Source organism: Bipolaris victoriae (genome assembly GCF_000527765.1).
Source record: "Bipolaris victoriae FI3 unplaced genomic scaffold scaffold_414, whole genome shotgun sequence".
NCBI lineage: Eukaryota > Fungi > Ascomycota > Dothideomycetes > Pleosporales > Pleosporaceae > Bipolaris > Bipolaris victoriae.
In genome coordinates, this window is record NW_014574978.1 from 1267 (window position 1) to 2167 (window position 901).

Below are 901 nucleotides of genomic sequence, written 5' to 3' on the forward strand. Positions count from 1 at the left end.
AGGTAGAGCTCCTCTCGGCCTACTCTTTTATGCGATTCTAGAACTTAAGAAGCGTAAGGTCGCGATAGGCAAAAGAACACTCGCGAGACTTTACCTTAAGAAGTTCTACCTCTTATTAAGAAAGCTAAGCGTCTAGCTAGGCCCGTTAAGCCTTTAACTAAGTAACTTTAAGTTCCTTTTACTTACGTTCTTACTAAACTTACTTCTACTCTTCCTTAGATATAAATAAACTACACTTAGCTTTTATAGAAATATAACTAGCGCAACGACTAGTTACAGTATCTATAAAATAATAAAGATTCTTCTCTTTATAATATTTATAATAAAAAGGCATTTTATTACCTTACTATTAAATATAGTTAGTATAAGAATAACGCTCTTTATTCGACTTCTAAGTACGAACGCGATGAGAAGACGGGACCTTAGGTATAGTTAGAAAGACTAGAGTTAGAAAGAGATAGTTATAATAGCCTAGGGCCTACTAACCTTATATATAGCCGACGCTTTAATACGCAGTATAGGAAAACGATAACCTAGGGTATTAAGATAATAGCCCTAAAGAGGGAGATAATATTATAAGTAATAACTAGAAGGATCCTCTTCCTAGGTATAATAATAAATAGTTAGGAAACTACTAAGAATCTTAATAGGTATAACTATCGCGGGGCTTAAGGTTACGTAACGTGCTATCCCGCTAAGACAGAATATCCCGCTAAGTATAGGATAGTAATGAACTTTAGAATAGTATGCTATCCCAGACATCCCGCTAAGAGGCAGAAAGATAAGATAGACGGGATAGTAGGACTAGAAGCAATAAGGATATAAGGATAGATAGATTTTATTATTTACTCTCGTTATAGTTAACTTAAATTATACTTTCTTACTAGTTACTTTACTTAAT

General features: G+C 33.7%; 1 protein-coding gene across 1 annotated transcript; it reads left to right on the top strand.

Annotated features, from left to right (window-relative positions):
- Positions 1-672: 672 nt before the first annotated feature.
- On the top strand, positions 673-825 carry COCVIDRAFT_117043 (hypothetical protein; the record flags this gene model as incomplete). Its single annotated transcript, XM_014694499.1, has 1 exon — positions 673-825. A coding segment is annotated over one exon (153 nt), but the record flags the coding sequence as incomplete, so codon positions are not given.
- Positions 826-901: the final 76 nt, after the last annotated feature.